The 25,200-nt window shown below is 39.2% G+C and overlaps 1 protein-coding gene across 2 annotated transcripts in view; it reads left to right on the forward strand.

Annotated features, from left to right (window-relative positions):
• The window catches only part of CWF19L2 (CWF19 like cell cycle control factor 2), a 176,065-nt gene that overhangs the window by 98,261 nt on the left and 52,604 nt on the right, over nt 1-25,200 (forward strand). For both annotated transcript variants that reach the window (XM_049621379.1, XM_049621389.1), the window contains exons 11-12: nt 932-1,045; nt 2,645-2,782. In XM_049621379.1, coding sequence (XP_049477336.1) covers nt 932-1,045; nt 2,645-2,782 — 252 coding nt within the window. The remainder of the gene's footprint in view (nt 1-931; nt 1,046-2,644; nt 2,783-25,200) is intronic.

Raw genomic sequence — 25,200 nt, forward strand, 5'->3', positions numbered from 1 at the left:
TCTCTCTAAAAAATAAATAAAAATATTTAAAATATGACACATTATTAACTAATGCTAATTATTTGAAGAAGAAAAGTGATAACTTTAATTAGTATTGTATGTGAATGTAAGATCAGTATTGTATTTTTTTCTTCCATCTTAAAAAGGGAACTAAGTCTCTAAATGGAGTTGAAATTGATTTTTAATAATTTGTTCTGAGTTGAGCAAAAAATTGAAATGTGAATAATTTGGTTGGTCTTGTTTCAAATTGATCTTTAATAAAGCAGTTATCTAATATTTTTTATGTGATTCTTTGTTAGAACCTTTCCAGTAACATTCTATTTTCATCATAGAATAAAGTTTAATCTTAATCTGTACTGTACCAGGCAAGTATTTGGCCAGTAGTTTGTAGGAAAAAGATTATGGATTGAAAGTATGTGGGATATAAATTCTGAAGAGTCAGGGAACCGAAAATCATTTGAGGGCTGTTAATGGAAAGAATAGAAGTTGTCTGGAGCATCATTATAGCAGCTAATGTAGCAGTTTGTTGTGTCCTTTAGTTGCTTTATGTCTTATAAGCAAGTTTTAGTAGCATCTTTAAATTGAAGAAACACGCATTAAACATGATATCTCTTGCCTGAATTATGGGCACTCCCATCCAGTGCATGTGTGAATATTGGTACTTGGTCATCTTTAATATTGTCTAGATGGAAACGTTATTTGAATTTTCCCTCTGTGATTGCTTTTCAAAAAAAATAAAATAAAATGGACTTTGGATATTTTCCCCCCCTTTTCTCTGAAAAGATCATGATCATTTTACATTACGGTGGGTAATGAAATTCCAGGCAACTTAAGATAAACTGTAATTTTTATGCTGTTTTTTATTAATGAAATATAAATATTCAGTACTCTTCACAAGAATTTCAAAAGTTCTCCCTACATCTTTCCATAGAATGAAGACCAAGAAGTGGTCCTGGTCAGAACAGATCGGTCTGGAGGAGTGTGGCCTGTGAGCACAGCAGGAAAACCTCTGGAATCTACAGGAGGAAGAAGGAAGAGGCAGATGGTGTGTTTATCATATGTCATTTTTAATTTGGAATTCCTTTCCCCTCCTTGGCTTTGTTTGCATCAGACTACTTCAGAATATTTTCTAAAGTGTAGGTTTATACTACAAGCATTAGAAGGTAGTAAGTTATAGTATTACTTTTATTCTCAGGTATATCCCTTTGCATTTTACAAAATGGAATCTAATTCAACTATGGGTTTCAAATGCGAACATGGAGTGTTTAAAGCAATTTTAATTTTGTGTACGTTGTTTTTGCCTTTGTTTCTAGCTTCCTTTTACATATTTACCGTAGCTCTTAGGGAAAATTTTGCTTTAGCTAATTTGAGCCCTGGTGATGGGGTGTCGATATACAATAATGTCTTAAATATGTGGTTGCTGTGATCCGTTATAAGCCTTATTTTCTTTTCCATCTTCCAGCTCTACCAATTAGTTTTTAGCACTACCCTGAGGCTCTAGAGATGGTAAAAAGAGTGTATTCAGTTTTCCCAAGTTAGATTTTTTGTTTTAAATTTGGAAGATCATACAAACGGTAATTGGGTCCACAGAAGATTTGTTTGTTCATAATTTTTCTGTCATATGTTTACTATTTGTCTATTGAGTGCCTGTGCTGCTGGAGAGAGTAGTTGGTTCAGCAAATAGAGCGGGATAGATCCCTCCTCTAATGAAATGGGAAGAATTAAGGGTTTGGAGCAGAGATGGGGCAGGAGAATAGTAAAGGTTTGAATTCTGTGGAATGACGGAACTGGCTAGGGAGCCATAGATGCATTATCCGATGGCATCAAGGGCTCTGTTTGAGTTGCCTGCGGCCAAGCACTTGCAGGTACAGGGTAAAGAGGGCAGACACATTCATGTGGGACCGAGGTTTGCCTTTTGAGTGTAATGACAGGATAGGAGGGCCAGAAATTAAGGATCTGGAACCAAGGAGTGATTGAAGCCACGCAATGTGAGATTTAAGCTAGTGATTTCAGGAATCGGAATGTTGGGAAAAGTACTGGGAATGTGCTTCCAAAGGTCTCAAAGAGGTTGAAGAGCAGGTTTTGTTTGGCTAAGGGAGTGTGATGATAAGAGACATATGGGAGATGTGACTTAGGAGAAAATATATGACACTTCTCTTTGCTACAGGTAGGTATGGAACCCACTGATAGAAAGACCCAGGACTGACTTAGATGAGAATCAGAGTATCAGCCTTGTCCCTGGCAGAGCTGTGTGAAATGAGTTTGCTCATACTTGCCCTCTGTTTTCGGTGTGCTCACTTTATCTCTGGATAGCTGTGCGCTTCCCTCCACAGCAGTCAGGAGTTACTCCAAGGACAAGAGCAGAGGGGAGGGAAGAAGGTTAAAGCAATTCTGCCTTTTCCCCCAAACCCGGAAGTCAGATAATGCCATCCCTGGGGAAGAAGAGAGTAATGGGGCAGAAAGGAAGTGGTATTTGAATGGAAATTCTTCCAAACCGGAAACACATAGAAAAGGGATAAGCTGGAAGGAAAGCTTGTGATACGTCGTGGCATGTTGTACATTTAATATGAGATTTACAGGTAATTAAAAATACTTCAGAGACCCAGACCCATGTTTTCACTAAATAATGTTCATTTTCTCATAGGCTTCAACTCACGAAGAAAAAGAAAGGGTTAGATACTTTCACGATGATGATAATCTCAGCCTAAGTGATTTAGTCAAGAACGAAAAGATGGGAACAGCAGAAAATCAGAACAAACTTTTTATGAGAATGGCATCTAAGGTAAGATATATTCCTAGAATATCTTTCAGTTTTTAGAAGCTGATTACTCCCATCTAGCAATGATGTATTTTTCACAGAGGTCTGTTCTTTCTGATCTTGATTTATATGAATAAGTCAAACCCTTTGTAAGATGTTAGGAACATGCATTTGGAATTGATTGGGAAGTATATATTTGAGATTGATTTTGTTTTTATTTTTTATCTTTATTTATTTCTTTGAAGTTTATTTATTTTGAGAGACAGAGAGAGAAAAAGAGAGAGAGGGTACGTGCACAAGCAGAGGGGCAGAGAGAGGAAGAGAGAGAGAATCCCAAGCAGGCTCCATGCTGCCAGTGCAGAGCATGATGTGGGGCTTGAACTCTTGGAAATCAAGAGTAGATTACTTAACCAACTGAGCCTTAGCCACCCAGGCAACCCTATTTCATTTTTAAATATAAGCTCTGGTTTAGTTTTTTTATGTATGCTATGAAAATGTTAATTGTGTATTTGATCTACCAGTTAAGGGAAAGTCTTGGGCCAGAGTTTAATGTTAGCAACATGCTGCTAGTTAGGTGACCAGTATGTTTTGTCTTAATGTTCCTCCAGTTCTTCATAATATTTACCACAAGGAATATATTTGAAGTAAGGTATTACGGATTATAGAGGAGGCATCTTAGAATAATCTTAAGTCTGTTTATATGAAAACTTGTATTTGAAAACATTTTTTTAATGTTTATTTTTGACAGAGAGAGAACAGAGTGCAAGCAGGGGTGGGGTAGGAGAGAGAGAGAGAGAGAAAGAGCGAAGGAGACACCGAATCCGAAGCAGGCTCCAGGCTCCAAGCTGTCAGCACAGAGCCTGACACAGGGCTTGAACTCACGAGCTGTGAGATCATGACCTGAGTTGAGGTCGGATGCTTAACCGACTGAGCCACCTAGGTGCCCCTGAACACTTGTGTTTATATTTCATATTTAAATGAAAATGTATATTAATACATCATTATGGTTAGTAGGATTAATATTTGTTGCAGATAGCATTCTTTGTTGCAGTCCCTTCCAAACTTGCCCACTAACATTTTTGATACAAGAGATATTTAAGCTCAGCTGTCTAACAGGGTTTGACTCCCCTGGAGCATCAGCTTGCTGTCTCTTTGCAGATGCAGTTTTCCTGGAAAACAGCTGTCTGCATTTGTTTACATATTGTCGAAGATTGTTTTCACTCCATAACAGCCAAGTTGAGTGAGTTGAATCGAGTTGAGTGAGTTGAATCGTTGTGACAGAGACCTTATAGCCCACAAAGTTGAAATATCTGAAATACTTTGCCCATGCCTTTGTGATACCATTGGTTACTTTTTGGTGGTGGGCGTTTGGACCAGGTATCTGAGGTACGGGAGGAAGACTCTCCTGCCTGGTGAAAAACTTAATGGAAACTAGAATAAAGATAACTAGAGGTATCTGTGTATGTATATGTGTGTTGGGAGGAGTGACACAAACTTGGGTTTAAATAGAAATGGTCATTCTTCCCATCACTAAGAATTGTAAATTTAGCCCTTAGGATCATTTCATTTCTCTTCATCTGGAGGGAAAGACTAGAAATCAATCCCCTAGGGTCTGGAATTTCATTTTTATGAAAGTTTTCTTCTCAGAAATGGGGCAGACCACTTTATATGGAACTCTGAATTAAATACACTTTTAGTAATCTGAGCGTAGTACGTTCAGGTGTATACACAAGATTAAAAAAAAAAACCTTGTTAAAAATTGTAATAGTCATTTGTTCACTTGTTCATTGAACAGCTGAGGGGTGCACAGTAGTCCCTATGCTGGTGCTGTGAGTAGGGATCCGATGAGTTCCTCCTCTCCAGAGGCTTATGTTTCTAGTGGATGAGACAGAAAATGAACAAATAGATGGTATAAAATACTATATAACATAAGTAATATTACACAAAATAGAAAATATTTTTGTAGGAAATAAAGCATAATCGGAGGTGATAGGCTGGTGTTTTCAGTAGAGAGTTGAAGGCAGGCCTCTCCCTGGAGGTGGTGTTTCTGCAGCCTGTGAACAAAGTCGGGGGGTGGGGTCCACATGAATATCTGGGGGGAGGCTATTCGTGCAGAAGAAACAGCACATGCAAAGGGTCCACAGCAGAGGCGAGCTTGGAGCATGTGTGACCTGACCAGGGGCACAGGGAGGTGGGACAGGGGAGCAGAAGAGGCGGGGGACACAGCAGGTCTTACAGGCTGTGGTGTGGGAGCGCACGCTTTCGTTGTTAAGTGATGGGACGCCATTGTGAAGCTTCGTAGTAGGACAGTGCCATGATTTGGCTTATGTTTTGTAGTTGCCCCACAATTCTTGTGTGTTCTGTTCTGTTTTTTTTCATTTGTGGAAGTTTCTCTTGTCATCTTCCAGCTCCGAGGTTCTTTCCTCCACTGTGTCTGGTCTGCTTATAAACCCATCATTTCTTCATTTCCGTTGTAGTGTTTTTAGGCTCTAGGATTTCTTTCTGGTTCTTAGAGTTTCCACTTCTCAGCTTACATTACCTGTCTGTTCTTGGTGAGCCTACGCTCCTGGACTGTGAGCCTCACCCGTACTTGTCAGTTTGTTTTCCCTGCTTAGTTGGGAAGGGATGGCTGGGGGGGGGGGCTGGAGTCAGGTGCTCCCTTTACTTCAGGTGGGTTAGGCCATGATAAAGCCCCAGCAGGTGCAGCTCTGGTAACATTGTTCCACCTGAGAGCTGGGCTTAAGATGAACAGAATGTTCTGGTGTATTTCACAGTGGTGCTCCTCTCCCTGCCTGCTGCTGGAAGCGAGAGAGCACCTGGAGGTAAAACTCACACAACTGTGGGGACTTTATCCATGACTGGGTCCCCCTGGAGTTTTTAACTCTCAGACTTGTCCATTTTGTCCACACTGAGCCTCCAGCAATTTGTCAGCTAAAGCTTAGCTTTTCCTGGCCTGGCAGTGGTTCCCACGGAGCCCCTGCTCTGTGCACACAGATAGATTGTGATTCCCCGTACCCCCCTGACTGGCTCCCTGACTTTGGGGTAGAGTCGCTTTCCTGAGAGGCTAAGGAGAGGTGTTGATTTTTCAGCTTCTTCAGCTTTATACTTGTTTTTGGGGCAGAGTGGCAGCTTCTCAGCCCTTTAAATGCCAAGCTGGAAACTGCTGTTTTATTTTTGAAAGGATTTTTCTGGCAGCTCTTTCAAGAAGATGATGTAGGGAGGCAGGAGTGGAAATAGGGAGATCACTTTAGGAGGGTCTCGCATTAACTCAGATAGAGCCTGGGATTAGAGTGTAAACTGGTGAGAAGTGTTAGGCCTTGGGGCAGTGCTGATGCTATTTACTGAAATAGAAAACCCTGCAGGGGTGACATATCACTGGAGGTAGGAGATGGGGAATACTCTCACACATACGTGATATACGAAATGCCCATGAGACATTCACATGGTGCCGTGGGCTCATTGCCATGGAGCTCTGGGTCTGTGTTGGCTCTCACAGACGCTTGGGTGCTCTGAACATTGAAATGTGTGTAGAGCCATGGGACCCAGGGAATTATTAAAGTGGCTCTGAAGACTGAGCTCTGGAGCACTGTGTGGAAGGGGACGAGGAGGGTTCCACAACTGATGCTGAGAAGGGGCAGCCACTGAGGCACAAGGAAGACAGGCCGTGGTGGTTGACAAGCGGGAGAAGATAGGAAGGAGCCTGTGAATAACTGTCAGTTGCTTCTGAGAGGTTGAGTCAGATCTTTGAAGCCGGGGAGGTGACCGTTAGGTTTGGCATTGTGGGGGCTTCTGGAGACTCAGAGGGAAGGCGGAGTGTCCATGTGCGGAGGCAGATGGGCTTGTAAATATGGTAGAAGAAGGAACGGGGCCCCCCCTCTTACTGTTCCCCTTAGTTTAGTGAACACTAAGGTTTTCAGCTGGGAGTCATGGTGAAGAAGGGGACATCAGAGGGTCGAGAAGAAAGAGCGGAATGGTTTTTGAGAGAAGCTGTGTGAAGTAAAGCAGGATTGCCAAGCAGGACTGAAGGTCCATCTGAGGTTTACAGTTATAAATTTAACAGTGAACATGGCAGGGTGTTCGTGTGTTTTTTTTTCTATCATGTTTGGATGGAGACTTAGTTTTACTGAGTCATGATATAGTCATCATGACTTGTTTTGTATTTTTCAGATTTTACCACCATTGTATCTTGCTTTAAGGGTGCAGATAGTAGACCATGTTTATGTTTTTTTTTTCTCTGTTTGTATATTATAAGATCTTTTAGTAATATTTGTATCGGATAGGGTTGTTTTTAGTATTCACTGAGTTGACAATGATCATGATCCCTGAACATCTAAAATCTTTGACTTTTTGAAAATTCGAGTTTAGTAAGCTAGAACGTTATAATAGGTACTGTAAAAATTCACAAATGGGATGTCACCAAATGGCCATCACCTCCATCGCCTCACAGAGATCAGCCATCAGGTGGCTAACGTGACCAAGGAGAGAGCTCTAGAGTCTGCATAAAACCTTCAGCAACACAGTGGGACAGAAACACAGGAGAATGACTGCACAGGATGGGAAAGAGGACAGCTTCACTTTTGCTTGGACTGTCCTGTCCCTATGCTGGCGTTGCTCAGCACCGAAGGGAACGCCCCAGCTAGGAGAGTTCCTGTGGCAGGGAAAAGAGCAGGGTGAGTGACCAGCTTCCCTAGTGTTTCGTGGCACCACGTGAAGTTCCCACTTCAGTTTCCGCCCACCCAGGGGCCGAGAGCAGAGACAGAGAGACAGCTAGGAACAGGGGAGAAAAGTAGGGGCCCCCAGGAGCAGCCACACTGCGGGTGACTATGGTTCCCACGGTCTGTCCTGCAGACAAACCAACAGCATTTGCCCCTGGAGAGAACAGTGAGTGCTGCCGCTTGCCCTGGTGTGTAGCTCTTGCAACAGCCCTTGCAGCCTCTGTGGCCCCCCCGGAGAGTCTGCCGAGGATCACGTGGTTGTTGATGGCGTGGACCCCGGTGACTTGAGCCAGTGAGCCACTGCCCTCCCCAGGCTTGTTGCCACCATATGCCCTCATACTTGGCACCCTACACCTTTAGACCTGAGGTCACCACACGCTCCAGCATGCCCCTGCGTGCAGATAGACATTTTCCCTTACTGCAGTCCATAAAGTCTGGAAGAGAGGACTGCTTTTTCAAATGCACAGACATCTATACAACGTTGTAGGGATTGTAAATAATTAGAGAAACATGACTCCAACAGTAAATATCTAATTACCATCACCCCCCCAAAAAGAAGATAACAGGCATTCCCTGATGAAGAATGCAAAATAATCGTTTTAAAGATGCTCAGAGAGCTGTGAGGACATTGATAAGCAGTGTAATGATATCAGGAAAACAATACAAGAACAAAATAGGGAGTTCAACAAAGAAACAGAACACAAAAATAAACCAGACATTTGTAGTGGAAGAATACACTGAGTGAACTGTAAAAAATTCAGTAAAGAGCTTCTCTTGCAGACCAGACCAAACAGAAAAAACAATCAGCTCACAGAGAATTTGTTTGAAATCATCCCATCAGAGGAGCATCAAGAAAAAGGATGAAAAGGAAAGGAAGAAGGCATATGGGTCTTAAGGAACACCATAACAAATAATCTGCATCCCTGGAGTCCCAAAGGAGAAGAGAGGGAGAAAGGGATAGAAAGCTTACATAACGAAATACTGGTTGAGTACCTCCCAAAGCTGGGGAGAGATTTGCACTTTTAAGTTCATGAAGCTAATAAGCCACCCCAAAATTTCAATCCAAAGTGATCTTCTCCAAGACACTATTTAAAACTTAAATTGAAGAAAAAAAGAATTTTAAAAGCAATAAGAGAAAGAAAAATTCTCTCCAACAAGGAACCCCTTTAAGTCGTACAGTGGATTTCCCAGCAGAGTCCTTTCAGGTCAGGAGAGAAGGGTTTGGTACAAACGCTGAAAGAAAGAAACTGCCAACCAGGAATATTTCACCCAGCAAAGCTGTCCTTCAGAAAGGGCAAGATAAAGACTTGAGCTTCTCACCATTAGGCCTGCCTTCTAGGGAAGGCTGCTAATTAGCGACATGAAAACATAGGAAAATGTACAACACCCTAGTAAAGGTAAGAATCTAGTCAGATACAGAAGGGTGTTAACCACTTAACTCTAGCCTAAAAGTCGAAGGACAAAAGTGTTAAAAATAGTGATAGCTACAATAATTCGTCAGTAGGTACACAATATAAAAAGTAAAGTGTGGCATCAAAAACATGAAATGTGGGTGTTGTGGGAAATAAAAGGGTAGAGTTTTTCTGTGAGATAGAAATTGTTAGCAGTTTAAAATGACTTCTGTCTCTAAGATGTTTCAGGTCAGCCTTAGGTAACCATAAACCAAAGCCTGCAGTGGAAAAGATGAAGGGAACCAGTGTGTCCCCCTGTGGCCAATCATCCATTCACAGAGGAGGACAGCAAGAACGGAAGGAAAGAAAAAGGAACTGCCAAACGGCCAGACCCATTCACGAGATGATGATACAAGCTCTCACCTGTGAACAATTACTGGGAGTGTAATGGCTTAAATGTTCCACCAAGAAGGAGAGAGTGGGTGAATGGATAAAGAACCAGACCCAACTATCTCCTTTCTGTAAGAGACCCACTTCAGCTTTAACAACACAGATAGGTTCAAAGTGAAGGCATGGGAAAGAATAGTCCATGCAAACGGGAACTAAAAGAAGCAGGGGTAGCTCTACTTCTACAGACAAAATGGGCTTGAGGTCAAAAATTGTAACTGGACACGAATAAGGTCATTATAAAATGATAAAGGAGTCAACTCATCAGAAGGAGATAATAATTGTAAATACATAAACACCCAACATCAGAGCCCCTAAATATGTCAGGGAAATAATAACAGATCTAAGAGTGCTAGATAGCACTACGGTAATACTAGAGGACTTCATTCAGTATCTCCTTTCATCAGTGAACAGATCATCCAGCCAAAAAAAAGCAAGAAGGAGACATTGAACTTGAATGACACTTTAGACCAAATGGACCTAAGAGACATATATGGAACATTTCATCCAACAACAACAGAGTATGTATTCTTCTCAAGCACACATGGAACACTGTCCAGGATGGAACATAGATTGTTATATCACAAAGTTAATCTTAAGAAATTGAAAAATATAGAAATGATGGCAAGTACCTTTTGAGACCACAGTGGCATGAAACTAGAAATCAGTAATGAGGAAACCTAGAAAATTCACAAATATGTGAAAATGAAATAACACACTCCTGAACAACGAATGGGCCAAACGGAAATCAAAAGGGAAATTAAAAAAAATATGGAAACAAATGACAGTCTAAACAGAATATACCAAAACTGATGGGATGCAGCCAAAACAGTGCCGAGAAGGGGGTTCATAGTCCTAAACCATCTATAGTTACAAAAAGTAAAGATCAGAAATAACAACTTACCTCTTATACCTCAAGAACTAAAAGGAGAAGAAGGAGATAGCAAAGACCAGAGCAGAAATAAATGAGCTGGGGAATAGAAATACAATACAAAAGAGCAAGGAAACTAACTTTTTTTTTTTTTTAAGATAAATAAAATTGACCAACAATTAGCTAGACTTAGCAAGAAAAAAGAGAGAGGACTCAAATAAGTAAAATTACAAATGGAGGCACCTGAGTGGCTCAGTCGGTTAAGTGTCTGACTTCAGCTCAGGTCATGATCTCGTGTTTGTGGTTCGAGCCCTGCGTTCGGCTCTGTGCTGGCAGCTTAGAGCCTGGAGCCTGCTTCAGATTCTGTGTCTCATTCTCCTTCTGCCCCTCCCCTGCTCGCACTCTGTCTCTCTCTGTCTCTCAAAAAATAAAATAAAATGTTAAAAAAATTTTTTTAAATTACAAATGAAAGAGGAGACCTTTCAGCTGATGCCACAGAAATATAAAAGATCATAAATCAGATACTGTTATGAACAATTACATGCCGACAATCTGGACAACCTAGATGAAATGGATAAATTCCTAGAAATAAGCAACCTACCATGTCTGAATCGTGAGGAAATAGAAAATCTGAACAGATCAATAAAAAGTAAGGAGATGAATTCATTTATCAAAAACCTCCCTTTAAAAACCCAAGGCCAGAAAGAAAAGGAACAAGTGGGCGCCTAGGTGGCCCAGACGGTTAAGCTTCCAACTCTAGGTTTCAGCTCAGGTCATGATCTCAAGGTTCGTGAGTTCAAGCCCCGCATCAGACTCTGCACTGACAGTACAGAGTCTGACTGTGGTTCTCTCTCTCCCCCTCTCTCTGCCCCTCCTCTCCTCTCTCTGTCTCTCAAAATAAATAAACTTGAAAAAAAACCAGAAAAAGAAAAGGAACAAGTAAAATTGTCTCTGTTATTTGCAGATGACATATTATATATAGAAAACCATAAAGATTCTACCAAAAATGTGTTACAGCTAATCAACAAATTCAATAAAGTTTTAGGATCTAAAATCTATATATAAAATCAGTTGCATTTCTATACAGTAATAATTAACTATCAGAAAAAGTATATTACAAAATTCAACACTCTTTTATGATAAAAACTCTCAAGAAATCGAGTATAGAAGGAACATACTTCAACATAATTAAGTTCATATACGAGAAACCCACAGCTACCTTCATACTTAACACTGAAAAGTTGGCAGTTTTCCCTCTACAATCAGGATAAGACAAGAGGGTTCACTCTCAGCATTCCTATTTGACATAGCAGTGGCAATTCCAGCCGGAACGGGTAGGTCAGAAAAGGAAAGAAATGGCATTCAGATAGGAAAGGAAGAATTAAAGTGTTCTCCATTGAAGATGTGATCATGTATTAAAAAGAAAAATGCTAAGGACTCCACCAAAAAACTGTTAAAACTAATAAACGGTTCAGTAAAATTTCAGGATACAAAATCAGCATGTAAAAACCAGTTGCATTTGTATAAATTAGCAATGAACTATCTGAAAAAGAAACAGTTTTCATTTACAGGAGCACGAAGAGCAGTGAAATACTTGGGAATAGATTTAACCAAGGAGGTAAAAGATCTGTACACTAAAAGCTATAAGACACTGATGGAAGAAATTGAGGACAAATAAATAGATACCCCAGGTGCATGGATTACAATGGTTAATGTTAAATTTTCCATACTGTCCAAAACCATCTATAGGTTTAGTGTAGTCTCTAGCAAAAGTCCATCACCATTTTTCACAAAAATTGTAAAAGCAGTCCTAAAATTTGTATGAAATCACAGAAGACCCCAAGTAGCCAAAGCAATTTTGAGAGTACAAAGTTGGAGACATCATACTTCCTGATTTCAAACTATAGTACAAAGCTATAATAGTCAAAACAATCTGGCACTGACATAAAAAGAAACACAGACCAATGAACAGAATTGAGAGCCTAGAAATAAACCCTCACATAATATGGTCAACTTTATTTGGCAAGAGAGCCAAGAAAACTTGATGGGGAAAGAATAATCTCTTCAAAAAATAGTGCTAAGAAAACTGGATATCCACATGCAAAAGAATGAAATTGGACATCTGTTTTGCACTTTTCACAAAAATTAACTTGAAATAGATTAAGGACTTAAATGTTAAGACTTAAACCATAAAATTCCCAGAAGAAAACATAGGGAAAAAGCTTCATGATGTAGGTCTTGGCAGTGATGTTTTTTTGTTTTTTGTTTTTTGTTTTGATAAGACAAACCAAAAGCACAAGCAACAACAAAAAAATTAGCAAGTGGGACTACATCAAACTAAAAAGCTTCTGTAGAGCAGAACAAAGGCAGCCTATAGAATGGGAGATAATATTTGCAAACCATCGCTCTGATAAAGGATTACTATCCAGAATATGTATAAAGAGCTCATACAACTTAATAGCCAAATAACAAACAGTTCAATTTAAAATGGACAGAGGACTTGAATAGACAAAATTTTTCTAAAGACGACATTTAAATGTCTAAGAAGTACACAGAAAGATGCTCAACATCAGTAGTCATCAGGGAAAAGCAAATCAAAACCACAGTGAGATATCACCATACACCTGTCAGAATGGCTTTATTGAAAGGAGAAGAGATAATGTTGGTGAGGATATGGCAAAAAAGGAACCCCTGTGCACTGCTGATGGGAATGCAAACTGGCGCAGCCGCTGTGGAAAACAGTATGGAGGTTCCTAAAAAAAATAAAAATAGAACTATCCTATGGCCCAGTAATTCCGCTTCTGGGTATTTATCCAAAGAAGATGAAATCACTCTCTGGAAGACATTTGCAACCTTCACATTCACTGAGCATCATTCACCATAGCCAAGACGTGCAAACAACCTAAGGTACCGTTGATGGATGAATGGATAAAGAAGATGTGATGTGTATGTATTTTTGTGTGTGTGTGTGTGTGTGTGTGTGTGTGTGTGTGTGTGTATTTCAGTAAAGCTGGGAAAAAATTATCAATGGTATTTGCCTCAAAAATTCCATTCCTGGTCTACACACACACACACACACACACACACACACACACACACTGGAATATTAGTCAGCCGTGAAAAATCCCTAAGGCATTACTGCCATTTGTGATGTTGAATGGACCTTGAAGGCATTATTCTAAGTGAAATAAATCAGCCAGAGACACATAGTGTATGATCTCATGTGTAAGTGGGCTCTAAAAACATCAAACTCATAGAAGCAGAGTAGAGTGGTGATTGCCAGGGGCTGAGGGGTAGGGGAAGAAGAGGAGAGGTTGAACAAAAGGTACTACGTTTTAGTTATAAGATGAATAAGTTCTGGAGATCTAATGTCCAGCATGGTGACTATAGTTAATAGTGTTGTTTGTACACGTGAAAGCTGTCGTGACAGTAGTGCTTTAACGACCTCACTGCAGCAATAACAACGGTAGTGACGCGAGATGTGCAGTATTAACTAACCATATTGTCATAAACATTGTGCAATATGTACGTATCAGATCATCACATTGTACACCTTAAACTTACACAGTATGTGTGAATTGTATCTCAGTAGAGCTGGGAAAGAATTTTATCAATTGTATTTCCCTTGAAAATTCCATTCCTGGTCTGCATTAGCTACAATGGAAATTTTTTACTTCCAAAATAATGTCCCAATTTTATAAAATGACAAATTTAGGATTTAATAGACATACAAAATCATCCTTATTAAATGGATTTATAAGTCTTCCCAGGGTAGACAGTTGGCATTCAATAATAAATGTTTCTTTCCTACCTTCTGTTCATTTTTTACATTTTTCATAAACAAATACTGTTTTTATTATATAATTTAGATATTACCAAATAGTCTTTGGTAGAAATCAGCCAGAACTGATAACAATAAGTAAACTTACAAGCCAGATGCATTTTTGAGTGTGCAACTGATAAACTTAAAACCCAGGTTTTTTAAAAAAAATCAGTTATGTATTGTTGAATTTGTAGTGGTGTTAAGATTGTGACATGGGCGTTCTTCTCTGAGCAGATTGTCTTCTGTGTATTACTTGATGGAGGTGTTAATTTTGTTCTAGCGGCTGAGGAGATACCATCCCACCCATCTCCCTCCTGCCCGCAGTCCTTTTAGCTTTTTCCTGTTTTTTTTTTTTTTTTCTTTTTGGCTCAAGATTGATTTGTATATGATAGCAGAAGGAAGAGGTTGGCTTTTCATAGGAAAGGATAAGCTTTTTTTTTTTTTTTTTTTTTTTTTTTTTCATGTTTATTTTTGAGAGAGAGAGGAGTGAGAGACAGAGCATGGACAGGGGAGGGGCAGGGACAGAGGGAGACAGAATTTGAAGCAGGCTCTAGGCTCTGAGCTGTCAGCCCAGAGCCTGACATGGAGCTCGAATCTACAAACCCTGAGATTACGTCCTTAGCCGAAGTTGGATGCTTAACCTATTAAAGCCACCTAGGCGCCCTGAAAAGGATACGCTTTTTAAGAAATACACAAGGTAATGCTAGACCCTATCTATATGCAGTAGAGCTAATGGAATGACAAGTTACTGTAAAAATACTGGTTTGGGGGTGCTGAGCCTGGGTGGCTCAGTTGGTTGAGTGTCCAACTTCGGCTCAGGTCATGACCTCATGGTTTGTGAGTTCGAGCCCCGCATCGGGCTCTGTGCTGACAGCCCAGAGCCTGGAGCCTGCTTCCGATTCTGTGTCTCCTTCTCTGTCTGCCCCTCCCACACTTGTGCTCTGTCTCTCAAAAATAAATAAATATAAAAAAAAAATGCTAATTTGGCACTGTGATTTTTTTTTCTTTTTTGAAATTACTTAAAAAATTTTTTTTTATTCTTATGTTAGATAACATACAGTGTAATCTTGGCTTCAGGAGTAGAATCCAGTGATTCATCACTTACATATAACACCCAGTGCTCATCCCGACAAGTGTCCTCCTCAATGCTCATCACCCATTTCCCTCCCCCACCCACCCAACACCGTTTTTTGTTAATTGTGTCTGATAATTAACCCTAGCATAGTAACAATTTATTTTGTGTGTATAATACTTAAAATCAGCTCTGCTAAAAACCTGTAGTACTAAAACCTTACTAAAAAAAAAGTATTTGAGGGCACCTGGGTGGCTCAGTCAGTTAAGCATCTGACTCTTGATTTTGTAGTTCGTGGGATCGAGCCCCATGTCGGGCTCTATGCTGTCACTGCGGAGCCTGCTTGGGATTCTCTCTCTCTGCCTCTCTCCTTGCTGGCACTCTCTCTCTCAAAATAAAGAAACATTTAAAAAATATCAAAAAAACCCCAAAGTATTTGGGTGTTAACCATTTTTATCAATACCATGCTTAATCTCTTTACTCTTAAAAGACCTTGAATTCACAGCTGTTATTACATTTTTAGAGCCAGTCATATGATTGCCTTATTGTCTAGATATGTTAAGTATTTTCATCAAGAGACACAAAAGCTCATCTGTATTTTTTCCTTTATTAGTTGAAAGGCACTAGTCTAGATAGAGATTGGAAAAGTTTTTCTTACAGGACCAGATAGTAAATATTTTCAGCTTTCTGGTGCAGCCACCAGAGGTGGCTGAAGGTGGTACGGTAAGTGAGCGGCAGTGAGCGATATGGGGGTATTCCAACAAACCTTCACTTACTTACACACGTGGTGGCCTGATTTGGCTTGTGGGCCATGGTTTGTCAGTCACTGGTCTGGGAGTCTAAATGATAAGTTATTTCCATGGGAAATGTCTTTGAATTTGGGTACTTTCCTTACTCAGTAGTTACCCTGAAAATGGATCTTAAAAGGCCCTGGGAGAGGTAACCAGTCAGGAATAGTTGGTATTAGATCAAGATCCTGTTTATCCATTTTATCCATTTATTCCGTCAACAAATACTAATTGATCGCACTGGTTGTGTGAGGTGTTCTTTTGAGGATTCACTGGTACATTAGGAAGACATGGCCTTTGCCCTTAGGGAGCTTACAGGCTGGAGAAGTGAATTCAGTAATTATAGATGTGCAAATTACTGTGAAAGACAAGTGGAAAGTCTTTTGAGAGAAACACCAGGGGGTCCTAACGTAAATTGGGAAGTCAGAAAGTATTTCGGGTTGGACAGCAGTTTTGATGCTGCTTCTGGTCAGTATTCAGTCCTACCCTATTGTATATTTTTTACTGTCCATCCTTTTGTTTTCCTTTCTTTTTTTTTTTTTTTTTTGGCAATTCTGAAATTCAGATTATGTTTACTTTCTTTTATATTTTAACATTAAATCTCTAATAGTATTTCTTATAACCAGGTTAAGAAAGGAATCTCATGCCAAATACAAATTTGATTATATTTTTGTGTTTGGATAGGGCATTTATGATTTTTTTAATGATTTCTGTATTTTTTAGTTTTCCTGAATATTTACTACATAATTCATGAAAAAAAAGGGAACAATCAGAAATCCTGAAAAAGAGGGGTATGTGCGTCTCTTACCGTACATACGTATGTGTCTTAGAGTATGGCTGGTACTACATTCATTACGATGTGGTAGGAGACCGTAGGTACCTAGTAACTTCCTTTTTGGAAGTTTCTTTCTCTAGAATCCTAGAACTGAAGCCTATGTGACTCTGGGGAGAGATTTTGCGAATCTTGCTTACCCTTTTCACCTGTTACTGAAGAGGAACCGGGGACACTAAGAGAATCACATGGCCAGCTCCAGGCTGAGTGATGTGTCTGAGTCCCCACAGCCAGTGAGGGGCAGAGCTGGCATCGAAAGCCTCAGCCCCGACTCACAGTGCAGCTTTTCCCTGGAAGGTTACGGCCTTTCATGTGACTCGGGTTAATGGGTAGTTGTTGGTTGTTGCTTAAGTTTAGTTGTCTTTGTACAGTTTCCATGTGTCATGTATTGGTGTCTGTGAATAAGTGGTGTGTGCTTTGCTCTTTCTTAAAATACATCCTATCGACTCCAACTTTCTTTAAATATAAACTTTTCCATTTAAAATCTACGACGTCAGTGTTTCCTTGGCAACATAAACTTAAGGCGCATCTTCATGAGATCTCTGTACGTCTTTGCTCATTAATTTTGTTAGCACCGTGGGCAGTAATTTTATCCTTTTGTACTCACGGTGCATTAAAAATGGACTGGAGGGGAGAGAAGATGGAAGGTACATGAGAAGAATAAGATCGGAGAGAAAGACTCAAAAAGTAATTAGGGTTTTACCTTAATATGGTAAGAAAACAAGATGATTTTATGGTCTAATAAAAGATGCCTGCATTTCTGTTGATAAGTTCATTTTTTTCTGAATTTGTGACACTCAAGGCTTGATAATTTTTTGATGGAGTAGTCTTGAAAATGTGAAGTACATATTTCCATAAGAGATGGTAGAACTTGGAATCCTTTTTTAAAAAAATTCCAGCAAACTGTATTAGTAAGGGTAAGTCTTGAGAGGTTGGGGGGCTCAGCTTTGTTAATGGAGCGATCAGAAGGTGAGGAGAATCAAGACTGCCACCTCCTGGCAGGTCCCCCGGCTGTGTGGGTGCTCAGGACAGCCACTCCCGTCCTCGTAGACATTCGCTCACCTGGGCGAAATTAGCCTGGGAAAAGGCTAATCCATGCATGTGAAATTATGCATATTGTCCTGTGACGTCCTCTACGGAAAGTTTGGAATTTGGGCATCATAAGATGATAGAAGTGATATTTTGCTTTGGTATGTAACTGAATAAAGTCTGATGTAGTTTGTTCATTTTTCCAGAAGATGTAGGTTTGAATTCAGTCCAAGCTGCTAACGAAATAGTTTTGTTTTGTTTTGTTTTCTGAGCATCACTTAGGGGTGAGAACACCAGAAAAGTAATTTATCTAGCTTTCTTTAGTTCAAGTCCCATTTCTTTTTTTAATACTAAGATATGCATGAAACTTAACCATTTTCAAGTGTACAATTTCAGTGACCTTAAGTACATTCACAATGTTGTACACCCATCTCTACCCTCTGTTTCCAGAATGTCTTCTGTCATCTCAAGCGGAATCCCTGTACCCATGAAACAGTAACTCCCTTTCCCTCCCCTGTATCTCCATCAACCCTGGAAACCTCTCTTCTACTTTTGTCTCTATGAATGGGCCTATTCTAGGTACCCCGTATAAGTGGAATCATATACCATTTGTCCTTTTGTGTCTGGCTTACTTCACTCAGCACAATGTTGTAGCAGGAGTCAGAATTCCATTATATGTATATACTACTTAAAAATAAAAGGAATCTGTTCACCTGTTGATGTGTATCTGGGTTGTTTCCACCTTTGGCTATTGTGAGTAGTGCTGCTGTGAGCATTGGTGCATGAGTATCTTTCTGAGTCCCTGCTTTCAATGCTACTGTGTTTTTATCTGGGTGTGGAATTGCTAGGCTGAATGCTAATTCTGTGTTTGATTTTCTTTTCTTTTTTTTTAATTTATTTTGATTGCTTTCTTTTTGTATTTATTTTGCTTTATTATGTATTTATTTTGAGAGAGAGAGAGAGAGAGAGAGAGAGAGAGAGAGAAAGTGCAGAGAGAGGGAGAGAGAGAATCTCATGAACCAGAGATCATGACCTGAGTCAGACAGTCAACCGAATGTACCCTGCACGCACCCCTGTGTGTCTTTTCAGGAACCACCAAACTTATGTCCATGGCAGGTGTTCCATTTCACGTTCCCACCAGTCATGCGCAAGGGCACCAGTCTCCCTACATTCTCACTAATTCTTACTGTTTGTGTTTTGTTGTTGTTGTTGATTTGTCTTTCAGTAGCAGGCGTCCCAGTTCCTGACCATGGTGAGATTTTATGAGAACTGTAGGCATTCCTGCCAGATTTTGACCTATTATGTTGAAATTGTTGGCCACTGGGTATGCTGGTTCAGTACTTTATCCTTTTTTTCTTCCTAAGGAAAAATAAGGTCTAAAATTGTATGAAATTTTATTTCATTAGCTAATTACTCTTTTTTCCAATGAAACTGAGGGCTTGGAATTTGAAGGATCATTTCAAAACTTTGATTTTGATCAAAATTTTGATTACAAGTTTGTCATAAAACTTGAAAGGCTTTTTCAAGTCTAAGAATTAGGCACAGTCTGTTTTTCTTGTTGATAATCTCTGTGTCATAATGCAATACTAATTAGACAGATTTGTTGCAAACCATTGTTTCTACATAATGATGCTAAAAAAAGCTTGTAGTTTTCAGTTTTCATGGAGTCTTTCTGAGTATCTGATTTTTTATAAGATGGCATCTTTTTTGTCTTTTTTAGTTCAGGCTTTTTTTTTTTTTTTTTTTTTTTCCCTCCTACTAAAACACCAAAATGGTGAAGCAAATTAGTGTTCATGGTTAGAAAACATTTAACATTTTCATACACTTAGTATTTAGGCTGTGAATTCACTAACATCTTCCATTGGCAGGCTTGAATTTGGAAACTATTTGCTTGATTAAACAGAATCTAAGTAATAATTCCATTTAACTTCCAATTCATGTGGACAGTAGTTACCATTAATGAATCCAGAAGAACTTCCCAGGCTACAGTAATGTGATCATAATCTCTCTGGACCAGGGTTTCTCAGCCTTGGCACTGTTGATGTTTTGGGTTGGCTAACTGTTGTGGGAGGGCTCTTTGTCTATTATGGGATATTTCACAGCCTTCCTGTCCTCTACTCAGTAGATGCCAGTAACATCCACATCCACCTTGTGTTTTGAACAACTAAAAATGTCTCCAGATGTTGTCAAATGTCTCCCAGTGAGAAAGTTGCCCCCGTTGAGAACGCTGCTCTGGGACAGTGTGGGAGAGAATAACAAAAACTACTATTTTGTGAGGATCTGCTCCATGTTAGGCTCTTTGCATACATTGATGCTTAGAATTATCTGGCAGCATTGGTATTGTTAACTCCTTATGGTAAACCTATGTTCACAGATACTCTGTGGTTTTCTTATGATCACATATCCCTTTCCTGGACTCAGTTCATTTTAATTTTTTCCTTTATCAGTATGTAGTATTACTAGCTAGCCTGGGTCAGAGAGCTGGGAGTCCTCAGCAATCCCTTTCCTTCCCTCCCTTTCCACATCAGATCTGTTGCCAGTCCTGCTCTCCCCTCAGTCCAGTCAGTCTGTTTCCCTTCAGTTTGCTAGATCTGTGAAAATAGGCTTGTAACCGGTTTGCTGGCATTTCTTTTTATCTTCCTTCATTTCTTTTTTAATTCTCCCTCATTGAGACCAGAGTAATTGGTTTTTCTTTTTCTCAAATGTTTCTCTGACCCTCTGGCCTCTATGTGAAAATGTTTCCTATGGTATTTGGTTGCTGTCAGATTCTTTAACAGGACCTAACAAGACCTTGACTGGTGTGGTCTCTTAGGTTTCCTGTCTTGTCTCAAATCTTGCTCTGTTTGGCTTTGCCTCCTCTGTGTCAGCCATGCTGACTTTGCTTCGGTTCCTCCTGGGTGCTGTGCTTTCTCCTGACATGGACTCTTTACACGTGCGGTTTTTGTTCTGTCTAGTTGACTTCCTGTTCGTACGTGTCTCACCTTTCTCATTCTTTCAGGGAAGCCTTTTTTACCTCTGTGATTGTGTCATCCCCTCTGTTAGGGCCTCAGATTGCCATCACAACTGTAACTCGACTTTTTTTATTGAACATCCCTGTAGTTAATGCCTGTCTTTCCCATATCATTCCATGTTATTGGAATCATGTCTGCTTCTGCTCACCATTGTGTCTTCACTATCTTTTCTACATTTTAGTACACGATAGCATCTGATAAATATTTATTGTGTAGAATAACATACCTCGAGGCTTGAAATTGAGTGCAGAAGTCTCATTTTTACCACTATACTACATTGCATAGAAAATTCATATATTTTCTGTTGTTTTCATCAATGACTATTGTTTTGATTTTGCAACAATATTATGTTAAAAACAAGCACGTCTCTTATAATTGTTGTCCTTTTTATCATCAACCTTCTCCACTTTGTTCAGTACAGACCACACTCGAAAAAATTTCATAGTGGGCCTAACATTGATCTGCAGAGAACTGTCGCTTAGGTTTTATCAGAGGAGACGTGTGGTCACTCAGATAGTCAGATCCTGAGACAGGTTTCCTGGAATGTGTGGGTAATTTGTAGTGTGCAGGATCCAGAATTAAATATATAAGTTTTTAAATTTCAGAAATAGTGATTTTTTTTTTGGAAGTTCAGATGCTTAAAAAAATAGCATGATGAGAATATATTAACTATTAAGTTGGCTGAATAAAATTATCAGGGTTTTAATGGCACCTTCAAAAAAACATTTGTCTGTAATTTGAATATCAAATACTTAGAATTACACATAAGCCACTGCTACAGTGGAGAATAATCTTGAGTTCTGCCTGTAATTCCTACCATTGTTCTTCTTCCAACAAAGACTTTAGGGAGGGATCAGGAAGTTTTTACTTCCTGGCATAGTATGCATGACCTAAGAAAGCTGTAGATGGAAACATTGGAAAAGTAAACTTATAATTAGGCAATATCGATATTGTAAAATAAACAAACAAACAAACAAACCTTGTTGAATAGTCTTCTGAAAGGTGTTTTACAGACCAAAATGAAACAGAGCACCGTTCCTGTGCTTCTCAGTAGTTTAATAATAAATTACCTGTATAGCAAAAGAAGAATGGCAAGGAGTAACTAAAATGTTCCCTGATCTTTTAGAGATTTTAGACATGGAAATAGTCTAATGAAAAATGTTGCCAGTTTTCTGTCAAAGCTAACATTAAAGTTTATTTACTTGGATAGTAAATAAAAGGATGTGGAATTAAAAACTGTCCTGATTTTGGTCACTGATAGGTCAAATCTCTAGTGCTTCTTATGGCATCAGTAATATCCACACTTTAATTTTCAGTGTTTAAGATGAGGTTTTCTTAATTCTGTGATTCAGCGTGATTTCTTCTCTTTCCTGATGGCATGATAACTTGTATGTATGTGTATTTTCTTCCTTGAAGAAAACAATCGCTTATGAAAGAATGACTCATTTTTGTCTCACAAAAGCTTTTATCTCTAATAAGTTAGTTTTAATCCTCAGATGTTTCGTGAGGGGCAAAGACGAGTCAGAAAACAACATAAGGACTTAAATCATCTGGGAGTGAATGATTTGTTATTTTATTTCATAAGATTTTAATATGGTTTTAATGGAATTCTGTTGGGTTTTCTTGTCCTGTTTTTTTTTTTTTTTAACAGGTTTTGTTAGATAAATTATGATCTATTCAGCATATCTATTTAGCTGCTGACTTTCTAGTGTCGGAGAGAGCAATTTTTAGAAATAGAGTTTGTCAGCTGAGTTGCTATAGCGGGATGTATTTCATTTGAGATTTTTCTCTCAACTGAAACTTAAACTTAATGGTTATGTAATCATCAGGAGGCAGCGTTTCAAGAGTGTTAACTCTATTGTGTATGTACTTAGGTGGTGGTTATGTGAATAACTGAAACATGAGTATATTTCTCATCATTTCATAAAGCTAATACTTGAAATTAGTGTTCTTTTCAATAAGCTAGGTGATAGTAATATTGGTTCTTTATGAACTCTGAGGGTTTTAATTGTCAAAGAGGTAGATAATATGGTCCTTCACATAGTTCGAAAGGATCGGGTGAAGGCCAAAACCACAGTTCATTTATTTCGTCTTAATACGTCATTTGTTTTGTCTTTGCCAATGGGCTTTAGTTTCACTTTGAAAAACACTTCCTTGTTAGTCTTGGTTTTGAGTGATCTGAAATTAATTTGAAAATGTATGGAATCAGTTTTCTTATTTTCTTCTTGTAACAAATTATTGTGACTACTTTAGCATCATAATAATGCCTTGTTTGAATGGCAATTAGTGGTAGAAGAAACAGGATTCAGAAAGTTTCTTCTAGCCAGGATGTCATTGTGTACCAGAGAATATAAAACAAACCTATGAATCCCTTTTTCTATGATTTGTCATGGTTTTAAAAGTCATTTTGTGTATCATCTCTTGATGCTAATCATGTTTATAGATCGTAAGCTAGCTTTTTAATGTTTACTCTAAATTTAACAGCTATTTATTGATTCCCTACAGGTTTCCCTTGAGCCCTACTTTTTTATATTACAAATAATGCTAATGTACTTGGTTATCCAGTTTTAGACCAGAAGTATAATAATAAAAGCAAACTGGAAGTGAGGAAACAGACAACCAACCACAAGAAAAAATGCTTATAGCAGTGAGAATTGACAGCTGGCTTAGTATAGAGAGCAAAGAATGAGATGGAAAAATGGGGAGAAAGAATAAAAAATCATGGACCTCTTTGTCGATGTAGCTAGCATAGAAGCTACCAGCCCTCGAGAGGGTCATTCCTCAGTTATGATACATTATATTACTTATCCCAGTAATTATTCTATATTATCAGGAAAAGATTAAATTAAGTTCCATATATTACGTTTTATTTGTTTTCCATAATAACATTCTTTTTTTAAATATGAAATTCATTGTCAACGTATATTATGTTTTACATGGAAGGAAAGTTGATAATACTATTTGGGAAATTTCCTTTCAAAATGACTGCAATGAGAAATGTTTTTTATACTTAAATGGAAAACCCTTACCTACTTGGAAATTTCCTGTTCAGAAACGCTGACTCTAGCAGTTTATAATAATGGTTGTATTCTAAACATCAGTCATAATATGATTATCACTCACATTATTGTCAACTACCAGTCACTCTCTAATAAAACCCTGACTTCTTTCTTTTCCTCCCTTGACAACTCATTCAGGAGGCTTAGCTTCCTGAGGGAAGGTGATCAGTATTTGAAAGGAATGATTAAAATAGAAGAAGCTGTGACATGCTTAAAACACACTTTTTGGTTTGGAAGAGTTGTTGGCAAGGGGAAGAAAGACTAATGGTGCAGGAGAAGAGGAAGTCCTGAGTGCCATCTGTAAGCTCCCTGCAGGGTGTGTCGTACCCAGAGAGTATGAAGTGGGGTCGGGGCCCAGCGAGTAGACGACGGGGCTGTTCCCACAGAGGCACAGGTGCCCTTCAGTGCGGCAGGGGGGAAGGAGGAGGAGCCAGCGTTTGCTGGGGGTCAGTAGGTCCACTGGTGGGAAGATGAGGAAGTTCTTGTCTGGCTTTTCTTTGAGGTCTTCTACCGAGAGTGAGAGGAAGATTCGTGGAGCATCCAGGGCTCGACGGTGATCGAGCCACTGTGCACAATGGGAGGTTTTCAGAATGGTGTTGAAGAGCCAGTTCCGCCTGTGAGTTTATAGTGAAACCGATTGCAAAATTTAATGACTTTTCTATAACACAGCAACCAGGGCATACGACCAGAGCAGGAAGGTGGTTGATCACATTCAGATTAGACCAGACTAAAATAATACTATTGGATTTAGTCATTAGAGATAATGGACTAGAGCTGAAAAGGAGTGGTTTTATTTTATTATTAATTTTCAATCACATATTATGCAGTTGACATTTGAAATATCTGAATTCTGTATACTGTTATATACCTATTTTTGTACAGTGGTTAATGATATTTAAAAAATAATATTATTCTTGGAACATTCTTGAAAAAATGTACAAGCAGAGCCTCTGAACAAAAGCAGCTTGTTACTGCTATTTATAGAAGGTTAAATCTGTACCAGTCACTTTTCAGTCAGAGAAACAGAGCTAATAAAAGACAGAGACACAGGCTTCTTACAGGGATTTGAACTTGCACAGTTGTGGGAGCTAGGTAAGCAGTCCACTTCAGGCTCTTGTGTTTGTGTCTTTGTGTCTTTGAGCCCAGAGGCAGGCACTTGGGAAGGAAAAAGGAATGTAAAGAGACTGAGACCAAGAATAAGCTGGAACCCACAAGCATGAGCCGGGGCTCTCAAGGGTGGGCAGGAAACACACGTCCGCTCTTGTTGCCTCTGGCCTTGGTAGTGTGGATATGCTGTAGACTAGGCCAGGAGCTACATACACATGTCTGGCCCAGAGCTCGGAGAAGCTGAAGGGAAGGGAGGCAGTGGGGGAGCAGGTGCAGACCCAGCGGCTGCCTCATACA

The sequence above is a fragment of the Panthera uncia genome, chromosome D1 (assembly GCF_023721935.1).
Source record: "Panthera uncia isolate 11264 chromosome D1, Puncia_PCG_1.0, whole genome shotgun sequence".
Classification (NCBI taxonomy): domain Eukaryota; kingdom Metazoa; phylum Chordata; class Mammalia; order Carnivora; family Felidae; genus Panthera; species Panthera uncia.